Source organism: Pygocentrus nattereri, chromosome 19 (assembly GCF_015220715.1).
Source record: "Pygocentrus nattereri isolate fPygNat1 chromosome 19, fPygNat1.pri, whole genome shotgun sequence".
NCBI lineage: Eukaryota > Metazoa > Chordata > Actinopteri > Characiformes > Serrasalmidae > Pygocentrus > Pygocentrus nattereri.
In genome coordinates this window covers 4122489-4137899 of record NC_051229.1, presented here as the reverse complement: position 1 = coordinate 4137899, position 15411 = coordinate 4122489, and the positions used below count along the sequence as shown (strand labels likewise).

Genomic DNA, 15411 nt, shown 5'->3' with positions numbered 1-15411 from the left:
TGATTTAGTCACTCGCTGTCCACTTCATCAGCTCCACTTACTGTATAGCTGCACTCTGTAGTTCTACAGTTACAGACTGTAGTCCATCTGTTTCTCTGATACTCTGTTACCCTGTTCTTCAGTGCTCAGGACCCCCATGGACCCTCACAGAGCAGGTGCTGTTTGGTTGGGAATAGTCCACCAACCAGTGACACTTTTAAAAACTCCAGCAGCACTGCTGTGTCTGATCCACTCATACCAGCACAACACACACTAACACACCACCACCACCACGTCAGTGTTACTGCAGTACTGAGAATGAGACACCACCCAAACAGCACCTGCTCTGTGAGGGTCCATGGGGGTCCTGACCACTGAAGAACAGGGTAACAGAGTATCAGAGAAACAGATGGACTACAGTCTGTAACTGTAGAACTACAGAGACCAGCTATACAGTAAGTGGAGCTGATAAAGTGGACAGTGAGTGTAGAAACGAGGAGGTGGTCAGAACGTTCGGCCTGATCGGTGTAAGTTTTTGCGTATTCTGAATAAACAAGTCAGTTCGGTTTATAGTGAAGTTAATTAAAAATGAAACGAAAACATCCACGGATGTGTTGAGATTTTTTAATACAGCCCTTTTAGTAGCTGAGTTTGAGTCCCCTGCTTTAGAAAGCAGCAAAGAACATATAGAGAAAAGTCAACATGCTCAATTAAATACATACAAATAAATACAGCAGAATAACAAAGAATACAAATATCAGTGGCACCACTAGGTGGCAGCAATGTGCCACAGTACGGAGAAAGCAAAGCGCAAGCTCACGTTTTTCAGTCTCTCCATGTCCGTCTCTCTCTCTCCCTCCCTCTCTCTCTCTCTCACACTCAAAGCCACGGGTTAGCAACTAATGAAGGTGCTGCGGGCGAAGCAATAACGTGGAAGCTGGAGATTAAAGTCTGCTCAGGGTCTTGTTCCGACAAATAAAGAAATGGCAAAGAAGAGGGTAGAAGAAAGGAGGAGAGACAAGAAGGAGCGAGAAGAGAAAAGGGAAGAGAGGGGAGGAACGGACCCTCCTGCCTCCCCTGCCACTCAGAGGCTCATTACAGAGCGCGAGAGCGCGCTCGCGCCTCTCTCGACAGCACGGAAAACACATGTCAGGGGCACAGTGCCTTTCTCACAGCCGTCCACTCCGCTCACAGCACCGCGCAGCCAGCAGCCAGCACAATGATGGCTTAATTAAAAGATCTGCTGGGAAATGATCCGGTTTAAGTCAAATAACACTCGTTACATTACACGTTTCTACCCCGGAGAGGGTTCCACAGCAGAACGGGCGCTGATTTACTCGCTTATGAATTGAGTTTGAACAGCATTTATGCTTTCGTTCCCCTCACCTGACGGTACAATGCACAAGTGCACGAGCATCTACAGTAGCCTTCATGTTTACTAGCACTAATATGACTTTTTAAACCCGTTAATCTTGCTGTCATAATCTTAAAACACGCTCTTTTCAAAAAGGTTCTACATAGAACCATCCACAGCACACTCTCCAGAGCTCCAGAGCCCTTTCATGATGCAGAGAACCCTTTAATCCCTTCTTCAAGGGTTCTTTAATGCATTAAGCGACACTTTTTAATCGCACAAACAGGGAAATTTCACCTTTCTGTGAAGCGAAACACCACATACACACTAGTGAGCGTACACACACACACACACACACACACACTAGGGGCAGTGAGCACACTTGCCCGGAGCCATGGGCAGCCACAGCACCCGGGAAGCGACTGGGGGTGAGGTGTCTTGCTCAAAGACACCTCAGTCATGGACCGTCGGCACTGGGGATCGAACCGGCGACCTTCCGGTCACAGGGTCAGCTCCCTGACCTCCAGCCTATGGCAAAGGAAATGGCTCTATGTAGAACACTCAAAGAACCCTTTGCTGGATTAAATGGGTGAAATGCTTATTCAGATTGATGGAGTATGTGCTGTAGATGGTTCTAAATACTTTCAGAACAGGCTTCGATATAGCTTGTAATAACAGAACCCTTTTTGGTGCCATATAGAACCCTTTTCAAAAAGGGTTCTACAGCAAAAAATCGATAGCACATTCTCCATCAATCTCAAGAGCCCTTTTCATGATGTTTACACTACAGTAAATGACCCGTTTAATCATGCAGAGGGTTCTCTGAGTGTTCATGGTTCTATGTAGAACGGTTTCCTTGCTAAAGAGCGCTTGAAGAAGGAATTTAAGGGTTCTCGGCATCTTGAAAGGGCTCTTGAAATATATGGAGAATGTGCTGTGGATGGTTCTATATAGGACCTTTTTGAAAAGGGTTCTATTATAACCCTTTTCAAAAAGGTTCTACATAGAACCATCTACAGCACATTCTCCTTCAATCTCAAGAGTCCTTTGATAGTGCAGTGTTCTTTGAATGTTCGCGGTTCTTTATAGAACAATTTCCATTAGCCTCATAATTAAAAACACAAACATGTTTTGGTTGACTGACTATATTTGGTTTAAGGGGATGGGGGGATGGGGGGATGGGTGGGGTCCTTAATTAGATTTTTGGCCAAACTGCTGCTTCAAACTTGGCCTAAGTAGGAAGCGCTTTGTGAACTGTTTGACAGATGTTCGTCAGGTGGGTTTGAGGGTCTAGCAGCCTCGGCTTGGCCGGGGAAATGAATAGTGACTCTGGTGCAGGCGGAACATTTCGAAAACACTTCATTAAGGCACCTGCCGCACTGGGAATCATCGCAATTACACATATTTACACACTGAGTGGGTCTCTGTGGAGCACATCATTAAGGTTTAATTCGATAGAGACGGGGGTCCCGGTGTCAAACCTCCAGCCGGCGGCTTCTTACGCTCGATGACATTTCGTGCCTAAGAGCCTTATAGCAACAAGACTGGCTTGTTTTGCTCCGTCTCAGATTTCCTTTAGTGCTCACCCACAAATAAGCACAACGACACGTTCAAGGACTCATGGGAGGGAACAACATTCTTTCTGCTCATTGTTGAGAAAAATTGCTGTGATCACGGCTGCAGAGAACATCATTTGTTGCTTTTTTCCGATTAAAATAAGCAAGTAAACAAGCAAATAAATAAATAAATAAATAAAAAACAACACAGGTGGACGTGCTGCTTTTTTTATTTTGCATTTCCTTCAACCAGGAGGCCGTCCTGCGGCTCAAAAGGTCCTTCAAGCTTTAGAAAACTCAGGCTATTCCAGCCCCTGACATTGAGGGCACTCCAGCCCCAGCAAAGCAAGGACAAACAAACAACCACCGCAGTGTGATTGAAATGAAGCTCCACTCTTCCACAGCACCTCTGGTGCCAATTCTTGCCTGTGGTCATCTACACAGCCCAGTGGAAGTATGTTCACTCCAATCGACTGAAGGTTTCCCATATCAGTAATCAGTTCTCGTACCGCAACAGCAGCTTTGGAAGAAGCCCACGGTTATAAAGAGTGTGTTTAGTGTCGTTTCAGGCCTTTTACTTCACACACATGGAATCTGGGACTGCAAACATACATGCATTTGTGAAATCCTGCTGGTGTGGGTTCATGCAGTTTCTTCTCCAGTAATGACTCACACTAAAGCTATCTGAGTGCTCCCCCTGGTGGAAGACCTTCAGATTTCTGAATGTGAGTGAGTGAAGCTCCTTTTTGACGCGGCACCAGATTTCCCTGCACCCTTCCGTTGTAATTAATGGGCTCATGAACAGAAACGGACACATTATTGGGGAAACTAGTTCATGATTATGAGGCCAAGATGCATTGTTTTTTTACGAACTTTGGGCGAGTGAGAACTCGTGTGGGAAGACTCATAATGAGAGTACATGTCTAGGTACAACTAACTTTTGCTGCTGGACTGTAGCAAAATCCAATGCTAACAAGGGTACGCCCCCTCTAAAACCCACCCCAAGTCCTTTAATCCATGGCGTTTTAACATCCAGAGTACAAACGATAACAAGAGAGCTAGAGAAACGCTATCCTTATACTTATTTTTGTACTGTACATTATATTTTTATTGTTGTATTTTATTATTTATCTTTACTTCTTCTGTAAATAGCGTTCATACTTTTGCTCCTGATTTGCTCTTTACTGTACTTTGCTGTTGTAATAGAAGACTTTCCCCTTGGGATTAATAAAGTGATCTGTCTGTCTATCCATCCATCTATCCTGCAATCTTCTCCTCTAAAGCAGCTGTTTTCAGCCACGCTTTACAGCCTTGTGCTAATGAAAGGCTTGTTGTCTGTCAAATAGTAGCCAGGTTTACATGCAGGCTAATAATCTGTTAATAATCCGACTAATAACCCAATCGGAATAGAATACGTCCATGTATATACCTCAATCGGAACCGTCTAGTCTGATTGAGGCCATTTGGAATAAAATTTCTATCCAATTGAACGAGGCGGGTAATCCTGTAAATACTCCGTCAAATAGAAGAATAATTTCCGTGTAAACGCCTGTATCCGATTACATTCCCTATCGGAAAGTCGCGTCATAGTGAGAACTGGTCTGCAGAGGAGACGAAGTTCATGCTCTGATCTTTAATAGACGGCGGTGGGACGGACGTCCAGCTTATGTGTCTCAGAACACGACGTCTTCCTCTCGGCCTTCTTAAATAAGGACATGTGAAGGACGTTTTCTCGAGTCTGACGTCATTTTAAAGCAGCTAAAAACAAGCACCGCTCACTGCTGCTCATCTAACTCTGACATTTTGGATCGGATTACTTGTAGTGAGCATGTAAACGAAGATTTTCCATAAGACTGCTGAATATAGTGAGCATAAACACCTCAGTCTGAATCGGATTGGAGAAGATCTTTGCATTGTAAACACAGCCAGTGTTGAAGAGCTCACCATCGTCCCTACTTTTAGGAGGAGCTGGACCGATTTAGAAACTTAACCCTCAGTTTATTCCCATCCAAATAAATGTAATACAAGATCTTACAAGATCACATATCTACAAACAAACTACTTCTGCTCTTGATGCAGGTGACAAACTGCTTCAGAGACACAGCAAAAACAGTACGTGTGGATGCTCCAACTCCAAAGCAAGAGTTTGAAGCTCTTTCGGGAGAAAAACGTCACGCAATTGTCTTTTGTACCTGATCCAGACACGAAGGAGTTGTTGGGCATCACTAATAAAATACAATAAAGCTTAAAGGGCGAAAGCCTCAACACTAGTGGTGAAGACATCAGCAATATACTGGATTTTGAGAGTGAAAACACTGCGAGTTAAAGCCAGATCCATGAGGTGCTTCACATCTGAAAAACACACGCAGTCAGTGAGATGTTACCTGTAGCCATCGATGCAGCTGGCATTGATGTAGTCGGACCCCTCCACGCCCCGAATGGGCTGCAGGCACACACGCGAGGACTCGAAAGGCATGATGTTAACCAGGCGATTCTTGAACTTGTTGCAGGGCAGGTTGGCGCTGATGAAGCGCGAAGTGTGGGCTTTGGAGTTGGCCAGTCTCTGCGAAGACAGGGCCAACAATTAGTCCTGGACAATACTGACAACATCTTATATGATCATTTCCAAATATATCACAGTGTCAGGTGATACTTTTACATTAAATTAAAGGGAACCTTGCACACCATCATTAACCACACAGGAACCACATTTACAGAAAATATATATGTATATATTATTACATTAGTTTCCAATAGTTTGCAGACATGCTTCAGATATTAAGGGAGTTCGTCTCCATTTGCTGCCTCTACTCTTCTGGGAAGGATTTACACTAGATGTTGGAACATTGCTGTGAGGATTTGATGGAGTATTAATAAGGTCAGGTACTGATTTGGAGCAGTCGTGGGCTGGAGGTCAGGGAATCGGCCCTGTGACTGGAAGATCGCTGGCTCGATCCCCAGAACTGACAGTACGTGACTGAGGTGCCCTTTAGCAAGGCACCTAACCCCCAACTGCTCCCCGGGCGCTGCGGATACGGCTGTCCACCGCTCCGGTCAAGCGTGCTCACTGCCACCTAGTGTGTGTGTTCACTAGTGTGTATGTGGTGTTTCACTGCACGGATGGGTTAAATGCGGAGGTGAAACTTCCTTGTTGTGGGACTAATAAGGGTCACTTAATCTTAATCTTAATCTGGGATGGTCAGTTCTGGATCATTCCAACTCATCCCAAAGGTATTGGATGGAGCTCCATTGCTCCAATGCTCCACAGCCCAATGCTGGGGGGCTTTATGCCCATCTAGCCCGAGCTTGGCATGGCGACTTTAGGTTCATGTGGCTGCTCCACATGAAGTGTACTGATCAACGCTTTTCAAGCTGTGAGTGCTTAGAAGCTGAAATCAGTTATTTGACGGTGTGACTGGATATTTCTGGACATACATGTATTTTGTATCATGAATATCAGGTGTTCACTGCTCGCCAGCCTTCTGGACCAGTTTGACCACCACAGAGCTTCCTGCTGTACAACGCTGCCCAGGCTTGAACTATTTAATCCCCGACATTGTTTCACCTGCCTCATAACACACTGAGCTTCTCTCATATTCATACTAACAGATCATCACTACAAGCCTCTAACGGTCGCTGACGTTCACGGTTCTCTGCGATTCGCCTCTAACAGTGGTTACTGGTTTTCACTGTTAACAGTGTTTCTCTCAGGTCTGTTTCTCAGTGTTACTCTAACAGTCCTCATTGTGTAATCTGTCCAATGACCGGCTGTTTTTTCCCCTTTTCTCCATTTTTAACATTTTATACTAATGGTCAATGGTCATAATGGTCAAACCTTATCCTCTGTTCATTTTGTGTTATTGTTTTCTATCCGGTGTCAACAAGAGGAGGGTGGGTTCCCCTTCTGAGTCTTGGTTCCTCTCAAGGTTTCTTCTGCTTCCTCTTAAGAAGTTTTTCCTTGCCACTGTCACCACTGGTGACGCTCAAGGGGGCTGGGACCTGGACCTTTCTGTAAAGCCACTTTGCGACAACGCCTGCTGTAAAAAGCGCTATGTCAATAAACTTCGGTTTGACTTGAATAGTTCTTCCAAAAGAGGCAGGAAGCCCTAAAAGCAGGATGCATTCCAGTTTTGTTATCTTTCAATCTAAAGAAGCGATATTGTTGTCCAATGCTGATGAACTGCTATAGACAATATATCACTCAGAAAACCTGAGCCTGTGGACTAAAGGGGGCAGCGGAGTTCGACTTGCTCTGCATTACAGGGGCAGCTCTGTTTGACAGGAAGGCAGGATGATGACAGGGTGTGAACGGTGATGGAAGCGTGCTGTAGCTTGTAAGGCGGAGTGAATGAGAGTTAATCTGGACGTGTGCTGTAGTAGTGTGGGCTGCTGGCTGAAGCAGGCTGGCCAGCAAGTGGAGGCGTGACTGGCAGTGAGAGAGCACAGATGGACAGGAGGAGAGAGTGGAGTGGAAACGGCTACGCGCACACTGCTGCCGCACCAAATGCTGCTTTTACACCGCCACAGATAATCCTCCATTTCAATACAGATCATTTATCATCACCCGTTATGATACATCTACTAATATATGTTGATATTGCTGCCATCACGATGCTATGTTTATATTACAAACGTAGCAGAAGGCAAAAGGGTTCTAGAGCACCAGACTGGAAATATTAGGAGGCCTTATGCGTTTTGTACGAAGGAGAATACATCGTTTTGTTTGTAAGCACATCTGAGATCAAACTCTAGCAGCACATCGAACGTGGAGAATCTGATTCATGAGGGGCAGTCGTGGGCTGGAGGTTAGGGACCGGAAGGTTGCCGGTTCGATCCCCTCGGCTGACAGTCCATGACTGAAGTGCCCTTGAGCAAGACACCCAACCCCCCCAATTGCTCCCTGGGCGCCGTGGATAGGGCTGCCCACCGCTCCGGGCAAGTGTGCTCACTGCCCCCTAGTGTCTGTGCTCACTAGAGTGCATGCATGTGGGTGTTTCACTGCACAGATGGGTTAAATGCGGAGGTCTAATTCCACAGTGACAAATGGTTTTAAATAAATAAAATGATTTTTCATAATTTCATTTCTAAAGTGTAAACAAAGTCATTCAGAGTGCTTCGGTGTTAAAGGCTCCCTTGTAGACATTAAAGACGACGGTTATGAACGCACTGCCGAATGTCTCAGACGCTGTTTTACGATAGTTTTAAGAAGATTTTGCTTTCATGGTGGTTCTGAGGCAAAACAGTCCACAAAGAAAACGTTTTTTTCCCAGGTTTTCCACTATTTTACCATCATCGACATTCCACAGAAAATCTTAGAAAGCTCATCTGTGTTTTTGTAGATAAATAGAAAAACAGTAAATCCCTGGTTTGGAAAGTTTTTTTACACCTTTGTTTACGTCTCAGTAGCCACGTTTACACACAGCCTGATAATCCGTTAATAATGCGACTAGCCCCTCGGAATAGAGTAGTCCGATTGTTCGGAATACAGTTTCTGTTTGGTTGAACGAGGTGAAAGATGTTCATCCGATTTTTGAGCAATGTGAGCACGAACACCTCAGTCTATAATCGGAGTGTATTCAGCGGAGCCCCGCTGGTGACATCCTGCATAGATAAAATCAATGTGTGGCCACGACTTAGTAAGGCGTGGGAATGAGGTGATTAAGTCGAGGCCACGAGTGGGAAGGAGATCCTAATGCGTGGCCACGACTTAGTAAGCCGTGAACTCATTCCCACTCCTTACTAAGCCGATTGAGATGATTAAGTCATGGCCATGAACTACAGGACGTCACCAGCGGGGATGTAAACACAGCCTACATGCATTATATAGAAAATTTGAAAAACTGGTGGGATTCCCCTTTGAACATAAGCATTCTGTATTGTGGACCACTGAGCGATAAACGTCATGCCATCCATGGTCTGAAACAACTACCTTGGGTCTGTGAAAGGTGCTATATAAACAAAAATTAGGATTTATAATAATATACTATATGACAGTACTTGAATAATACTATGCATAATAACAACAATAATAATTGTGGTTTCATTTTTAACCCCTTTAAATGGGCATGTTTTAGAGTTTTACTGCACACTTCTATGATCCAAGAACAGCTCAACCAGTAATCACTGAATAAAAAGCCTTAGTATGTAATAAGCCTGGGATCTTAAGGGGTTAAAACCAGGGTTGTTTATTTATGTTTATTTATTTGGCCACCTGCCCTTTGTCTTCACCACTCTTAATAAAACACTATTAAACAACACCTGTACTGCTACTACTAATAATAACTCTAATAATTTTGTTTTCATTATGAAAACGGGTGTTGCCAGTTCTGTTGTTTATTCATGTGACCCCACTTGCCCTTGTTTTGTTGTCTTCACTACTCTACGGAGTTGCTGCTTTAGCTGAAGGCAGGACGCTGCCCATTCCTCATGTGAACTGCACTGTTGAGGATGAGTGTGTGGGTGGGCTGAGTCACCTTGAACTCCAGCTCCATGGCGGTGACGGTCTCTCCGGGCGGCGGCTGGCCGAGCTTTTGGATGTGGGCGTACAGGTTTCGGGCCGGTACCTCTGTGTTTCCGCAGGTGGCCGCCTCCAGCAGGGCTTCGTGAATAAACACGTACTGATCCTCCGTCTGCACCATGTAGTTCCTCTGAGCACGCATGCAGGTCACGTGACCGTAGATGTCCACAGACTTCTCGTGCTTCATGCGCTCCAGCATGGCATCGATGACGATGAGGCAGCCGGTCCGACCCACTCCAGCACTGGGGGGGGGGGATGAAAAAGGGTTCAAGGACAACTGAGCCAATTACACTGGCTAATGTTCGGTTAATGAGTGTGATAGAGTGAATAAGATCACGGCTGTGACGTTACACCCCACCGTCTTAACTGCTCTATCGCTTTTATATCGCTGCTATTGGAACAAAGCCTCGTATCTCCATTTTTGCCGTTTTTCAGTTTTTGACATGATTTGAAAGCGCCTGTTGCTCTTTACAATGCCTGTAAATTTGATGATGAATGGACCAAAAGAAACGGCCTAAATTTACGTGAAAAAAACTCCGGTTCCATTGACTTACATTAAAAGTGAAGTAGGTTTTTACCTTCTCCTGTAAAGTTAACATTTCGGAGACACGAGATTCTGTGAAACATCATTTCAGATCTGTTTTTCCACTTTTTGGCAATTTCGTTCCGCCAAGATAAACGTAGTCCCAGTAGCTTGGAGTGACGCCGTTACTTAGCAACTAACGGCATGATGGCAAAAAATGGGCCATCATCACGTGTAACACGAGTGAAACACTTTGTTATTAAAAACGTCCTACGGAAAGTTGAAAAACAGCATTATTTATTTATTTAAACGATTATTTTGTGGTGTGATTGTTTATTGTTGTTTATTTCGTCTTTTGAGTGCATGTTCTTAATTATTTGCTTGGTGAAATTAAAGGTTAAGAAACGAAAAACAAACAGAAACAAAAATCTGGACGATGACATTTCACTTCATTTCTCAAAACGCGCAGCTACAATCCTATTATTACAAATGTTCCACTGTTTTTCAGGCCATTATCTACTGTTAAGCCTTAAGCTGTGGACACACAGAGAAGCTTAGGGGGTTAAACATCCGAGACGGGAAAGGTTATCTCACTGACGGTCCAGCTCAGGCGCACCGCAGTCACGGGCTGGCTTGGCGGCCGGATCTGCCTCGATCATTTTAAAGTAGCGCTTGTTGTGGTGAGAGCCTGCCGGACCAGCCGGCGTCTGAATAACGTGAGCTGACGTGCTGAAAAGGTCAGCGCTGAGCTGCGGTGTGTTTTCAGCTCACCTGCAGTGCACCACCATGGGCCCGGCGTCCGGAGGGTTACAGGCTTTCACCCTGCGCAGGAAGGCCAGGATGGGGGTCGGATATTCAGGCACTCCGTGGTCCGGCCAGGCCATGAACTGGAACTGCCTGACCTCGCGCTTCTCACTGGAGCCGTTCTGCTCCAGAAAAATGGATCAAAGTGAATTCAGGACGTTTAATAGCAGCACGTTGACCACAGATTGAAAATAACTGGGAGAAATAACAAGGTTTAGTGCAGATTAGGCCTCAATTAAACAATGAAGCTTAACCTGCACTAAAAGACAACTGAATAATCACACAATCGCTGGCATACAGCTGTATCATGAAATAAAGATCAAAGAAAATATAAACAGAACAAAGTGAGTTCTGTGAGATTTAAGTACATTTAATAGATCTATTTTATTTAGTATATACACTACTTATCGCTGCTGTTGGAAGAAAACCTTACATCTCAATTTTTATCGTTTTTCAGTTTCTGACATAGTTTGAAAGTACCTGTTGTCTTTTATATTGTCTTTAAATTTCATGACAAATGGACCAAGGGAAACGGCCAAAAATGACGTGGAAAAAACTCTGGTTCCATTGACTTGCATTAAAAGTAAAGTGTGTTTTTTCCTTCTCCTGTAAAGTTAACATGTTGAAGATATGAAGTTTTCTTCTTACAATAGCGACATGCTTGTAAATGACAAAACACACTTATTTTGCTCTATTTCTTAAACACAATACTAGAAAACGAAGTATTGAGAGCCCTACAGCTCATACTTACACACATATTTCCATTTTTTGGCTGTGAACCTTCACATTTTCAAGCTATTTCTGCAGACACTTTAACAAAAATACAAAAAAAAGAGGTCAGTGGGTTTTTACCTTATAAAGCGCAAAAGTGCGCACGCTGTACGTGGCCAGCTCGACCGTGTCCAACATGGTCACCTGGATCATCCCGTAAGTCTCTGTGCCTCGAACAGGCCAGTACTGGTCACACTTCACCTGTTTAGAGAGGGGAGGGGTCAGAGAGAAACTATCTGAATAAAGTACATTTAAAAAACGCCTGTCATAAACCACTTAAAGCACAAATGTCCAGTATTTAAATCTATTGTTTAAAATACAACCTATTACTGCATTTCTGAAACCTCTCAATGTGTCTTCCAGGACAGCCTATTGAAACAGAAGGGGACACCACCTGGCCTCATAACTCACAAGGACGAAAACGTCTCTGAATCCGGAGCGGAGCTGATAGAGGCCAGTTTTAAAGAGAGGAGAGCAGTGCTGGTTAAGAAGAGCACAGTCTGACCTACACATTAGAATTTCAAATGAAACTATTAGAAAAGGACAAACTGAATGTGACCAGATCATATGCGGGAACTAAGCTGAAGAAACAGCTTCTTGTGGATTCATCATGGTTGTGATGTCACAGCCATGAACAATTTCATGTATGACCTTGCATTCAGCCTACAGCAATTTAGCCCCCCCAATCAGCCCATCATAGTACAGCCCTACCCACTCTGTCTAAAGCAGTTTAGCCCCACCCACTCAGTCTACAGCAGTTCACTCCCACCCATTCAGCCCACAGCAGTTTAGCCCGTCCCATTCAGTCTATAGCAGTTTTGTCCCACCCACTCAGTCTACAGCAGTTTAGCCCCACCCATTCAGTCTACAGCAGTTTACTCCCACCCATTCAGCCCACAGCAGTTTAGCCCCTCCCATTCAGTCTACAGCAGCTTAGTCCCACCCATTCAGCCTGCAGAAGTTTAGCCCCTCCCATTCAGTCTATAGCAGTTTAGTCCCACCCATTCAGTCTACAGCAGTTTAGCCCATCCCATTCAGTCTATAGCAGTTTTGTCCCACCCACTCAGTCTACAGCAGTTTAGCCCCACCCACTCAGTCTACAGCAGTTTACTCCCACCCATTCAGCCCACAGCAGTTTAGCCCCTCCCATTCAGTCTACAGCAGCTTAGTCCCACCCATTCAGCCTGCAGAAGTTTAGCCCCTCCCATTCAGTCTATAGCAGTTTAGTCCCACCCATTCAGTCTACAGCAGTTTAGCCCCTCCCATTCAGTCTACAGCAGTTTAGTCCCACCCACTCAGTCTACAGCAGTTTAGCCCACCCATTCAGTTTACAGCAGTTTAGCCCCTCCCATTCAGCCTGCAGCAGTTTAGCCCCTCCCATTCCAGTTCAAGCACAGAGTAGCACAGGAATGGGCGGGCTTATTGAAGAATGTGATTAAATATTTTTCAGGTGAAAATGATGAAATAACATGTTGGATATCTGCCCTGTAAAGGTGCTGACAGCAGGGGGTATGTAGACGTGTACATATCCACAGCTCTGTGCCGCATGTCGAATCACAGAGCAGGTGGAGGATTTTACATATGAGGCAATCGATTCGTGCCTCGCCGCTGCTGACTCAATAGACATGCTCCTTTCACTCCACCGTCTTCCTCTGCTCCATGTTCCTTTATCTCCAATCTGACCTTCTGTCCATCATCTCAGTCTGAGAGCGCAATTTCCTCAGGCTGAGGAACTGCAGCCGCCGGTTGGCAGGCGTGACATTTCGGAGGTGAGGAGGACGGGCCATCCGCTGGTGTCTGACCTGCCTCCGTACAGCAGCGCGTGTGGGAGAGGGCAAACACGGAGAGCGAGGCGAGACCAGCCTCGCACAACTCGAAGTTTCTTACTGACATTTTTCCAACAGGCTTTTAGGCGGAGTGGAGGACAGTCATGAACCATTATGATGTAGCACCCATGAAAAACTGTGTTTTTACTGTACTTGTGCTACATGTGCTACTGGGCAGGCAGCCTGAACAGAAAACGGCAGCGTTTTATAATTTATTCGCACGCCGTGTGAAATGATGCATTTCTTTTGGAGCTATTTTTAAAGGAACAGTTTCATGGAAAATGCTAATGCTGCTAACAATGAATGAAAATGAATAGTCATCAAACAGCACTGAGCAAATCCCATCAGCTAAATGGTGGTTTCTAGCTTCATAACAAAGTCATAACAATAAGAAAGTATCGTAGTGGACTTATTAAGGCATAATAATGAGATCACATGATATGGAGAATGTTTCTCATAACTTTGACTTGGTATCTCACAATTATCACTTGCTATCTTGTTATAATGACTTACTATCTCATAACATTAAGGCAATATCTCATAATTGTGACTTCTTATCTCATGAATCATAATTATGACTTGCTAACTCATAATAATGAGATCTCAGGATATGGAGAATGTTTCTCATAATTTTGACTTTCTGACAACTGAGTATCTGATAATAATAACTTACTATCTCATAATTATGACTTACTATCTGAAATTTCTGATTTAATGAATTCTCATTATTATGGGATTTTAAGCCATAATTATGAGACACTAATTCAAAACTATGAGACAGTAGTTCATTATTATGGAAAAACGTCTCATTATTATGGGATTTTAAGCCATAATTATGAGACACTAATTCAAAACTATGAGACAGTAATTCATTATTATGGAAAAACGTCTCATTATTATGGGATTTTAAGCCATAATTATGAGACACTATTTCAAAACTATGAGACAGTAGTTCATTATTATGGAAAAACGTCTCATTATTATGAGATTTTAAGCCATAATTATGAGAAACTAATTCAAAACTATGAGACAGTAGTTCATTATTATGGAAAAACGTCTCATTATTATGACATTACATTGCCTTTTTTTCCCTAAACAGCACAAATAGGCTTCCACTTAAAAGTTAATGTACCCAAGTCTAATTTACTGTAATAGCTAACGGCTGAAAATACACTTAAACAGTACTCGAGCATCATTAACAACTAAAACAGCAGACTCACTCTTGACTTCTCCTCCAGTCTGGTCATCATAACGATGGTGCTGGTCCTCTGCTCCCACACCATCCTCCAGAAGTCACTCAGCGTCTCGGGCAGTGGGCCCTGGGTGGCGATGTAAGCGTTCTGCTTGCGATAGCCGTCGATGTAGTTGGCGTTGATGTAGTCGCTACCTGGCACAGCTGCAGTGAGAGTGGAGGGTTTAATAAGCACACAGTGGCTTCGGTCACCCGAATCTACAAGTAAGAGCTTAACAAGCTTTAATATAGAGAGGTTTAAATGCCAGCAGGCAAACCATACCAGCTGCCGTTTACAGTGTGATGATGAATGGATCAACAGAAAAAGCCCAAAAATAGAATAAATAATTATTACTGTTATATTTTATTATTACTCCATTAACGTCCATTAACAGTTAAGGACGTTTTCCCTTCTACACTCTTAAAAATGATAGTGAAGGAAAAGGCTCTGTATGGAACCATAAACACTCAAAGAACCCTTCGCATGATTAAAAGGTTCTATGCAGAACCATACAGAACCACTATCTTTACTGAAGAGCCCTTGAAGATTGATGGAGAATGTGCTGTATATGACTCTACATAGAAACGTTTCGAGAATGGTTCTGTATGGCACCAAAAAAGGTTTCTGAGGTGACGACGTCAAGCTTGTAACAATACAAGAACCCTTTTCGGTGCTACACAGAACCACATACACCACATTCCCCCATTAACCTCATTGTATTTTTCAGGTTAACGGAGAATGTGTTGTGTAGGGTTCTGTACAGAACTTATGACGTCAAGCTTTTAATAGGAGGTGTGTATATAGAACCCTGTTCAAGAAGGTTCTACAGAGAACCACCTAAAGCAACCT

General features: G+C 44.0%; 1 protein-coding gene across 17 annotated transcripts in view; it reads right to left on the bottom strand.

Moving 5' to 3' along the window:
- Positions 1–15411, bottom strand: part of ptprfb (protein tyrosine phosphatase receptor type Fb) — a 385507-nt gene that overhangs the window by 10855 nt on the left and 359241 nt on the right. For all 17 annotated transcript variants that reach the window (XM_037531027.1, XM_037531033.1, XM_037531030.1 and 14 more), the window contains 5 exons: positions 14551–14726; positions 11586–11705; positions 10701–10855; positions 9363–9648; positions 5274–5452 (listed from right to left, as the gene is read on the bottom strand). In XM_037531027.1, coding sequence (XP_037386924.1) covers positions 5274–5452; positions 9363–9648; positions 10701–10855; positions 11586–11705; positions 14551–14726 — 916 coding nt within the window. The remainder of the gene's footprint in view (positions 1–5273; positions 5453–9362; positions 9649–10700; positions 10856–11585; positions 11706–14550; positions 14727–15411) is intronic.